This window comes from Octodon degus, unplaced genomic scaffold, assembly GCF_000260255.1.
Source record: "Octodon degus isolate 3935 unplaced genomic scaffold, OctDeg1.0 scaffold00162, whole genome shotgun sequence".
In the NCBI taxonomy this organism is placed as follows: Eukaryota; Metazoa; Chordata; class Mammalia; order Rodentia; family Octodontidae; genus Octodon; species Octodon degus.
Window position 1 is genome coordinate 102,639 of NW_004524738.1, and position 1,770 is coordinate 104,408.

General features: G+C 51.8%; 1 gene segment (V, D, J or C); it reads left to right on the plus strand.

Moving 5' to 3' along the window:
- The first annotated feature begins 1,072 nt into the window (after positions 1–1,072).
- LOC101584739 overlaps positions 1,073–1,770 on the plus strand; it is an 8,099-nt gene continuing 7,401 nt past the window's right edge. Inside the window, 1 exon segment of the V gene segment in view lies at positions 1,073–1,127. Coding sequence covers positions 1,073–1,127 — 55 coding nt within the window.

The following is a 1,770-nucleotide window of genomic DNA, read 5'->3' on the forward strand; positions in this document are numbered from 1 at the left end:
GCAGGCCCAGGGCGCTGGGTTTATTGGGGACCACACAGCACACGTGACAAGGACCAGGAGCCTTACCCAGCGTGCAGGAAAGGAGGGACTCTGAGCCACGTGGAGCAGCTGAGAAGACGACTAATGGAGGAGGAAGAGCGAGGACAGCAGTCTCGGGTGATTTGGGCACCCCTGAGTAAGAGAATAATGATAACTTTGGCCCAGTGTTCTCCCAGGAATACTTACTTAACTTTTGATGCTAAGAGATAATGAAACCCTACTGAGGACACCAGGTATTAGGGCAAAAAGAAATATTGCGTCTGATGACAGAGGCCCAACATTAAAACCCTAAAATGTAGAAAATCTTCTGCCATCGCCAAAATGCTACCCAAATTCTGAGTTCTCCTACACTCTGATGACTGCTTATTCATGGATCTAGTGTCTGTCCCACACTTGGCCCCTACTTCTAAATTCTAGTAAATTATTCAACAAGATATTCAATAGCAAAGAACTTGGAAGTCCTTAGATCTCACCGAAAACACAGCAGCGTCTTGCGTCTGTGTGTATTTGCAGAGCCTGGGCAAGAACGGCGTGAGGACACACTCTCCTCTGTCCTGCAGAAACTTCTTAGGATCCTCTGGCCAATGATCAGGGACATCTGAGCCACTTCAAGGGCACTGAAATGTTTTATTTTCATTTCTCATCTAGCATTTTAGTCGCGATCTATTGAGCCCTCCTGCTTTGTTCAATGTTCCACCCCACGGCTCACCACCATAGAACTGTGAGAACCAGGACAGATGCGAGCACAGGGCCAGGAGGGTGCAGGGCCTCACACCTTGCTCTGCTGCGTGCTGGCCTCTGCCCGCTGGCTCCTGTCAGAAGCAGTCTCCGCAGCAATCCTGATCTTGCTGGTCCTGCCTGGGTCATGGTCCCTCGGCCCGTCCTGATCTATTAAGATGAGGCAGTCCTGCCGCAGGGCCCAGCCCCTCTCAGCCCCTGCTCATTTGCATGTTGGAGCTCACAGCCCTCTGTCCTGAAGATTTATTAATCTTCTTTCACCCCGGGCAGGAGTCAGTCCCAGTCAGGACACGACATGGCCATGAGGGTCCCCGCTGAGCTCCTGGGGCTCCTGCTGCTCTGGCTCCCAGGTAAGGAGGGACAGCCTGGGGGAATTTTCTCAGCCCAGTGTGGTCAGTACTTGCTGGCCCTTCAGAGAGGATTTTTAAAGCCTGATTGATGGTGTGGATCTTCATGCTTCTGTTTCCCATGTCAGGTGTGCAGTGTGACATCCAGGTGACCCAGGTTCTACCCTCCCTCTCCACATCTCTTGGAGACAGTCACCATCATTTGCAGAGCCAGTGACAATGTTAACAATCACTTAAATTGGTATCAGCAGAAACCAGGGGACTCTCCTAGGCTGCTGATCCATGCTTTAAGAAGTTTGTTCTCTGGGGTCCCACCAAGATTCAGCAGCAGTGGGTCTGGGACAGATTACACTCCCAGCATCAGCGACCTGCAGGCTCAAGATTCTGCCACTTATTACTATCTGCAGTACCATCAGAACCCTCCCACAGTGATATGAGCCACAGCAAAATCCTCCCAGGGAAGCAGAAGTGTGAGGCTGGGCGGCCCCAGCTGCTCCTCCTGGGGTCTCCACCTGCTGAAAATGTTTTCTACATGCAGCCAGGCTTTGAAGGTCCCTAGAGGATTTGGTAGAGGGTTAGGGATCCTCTTCTGCACTGTCATGGCCTTTCCCTGTCCACAGCCCCAGAAGTCCCGAGTATGAAGCAC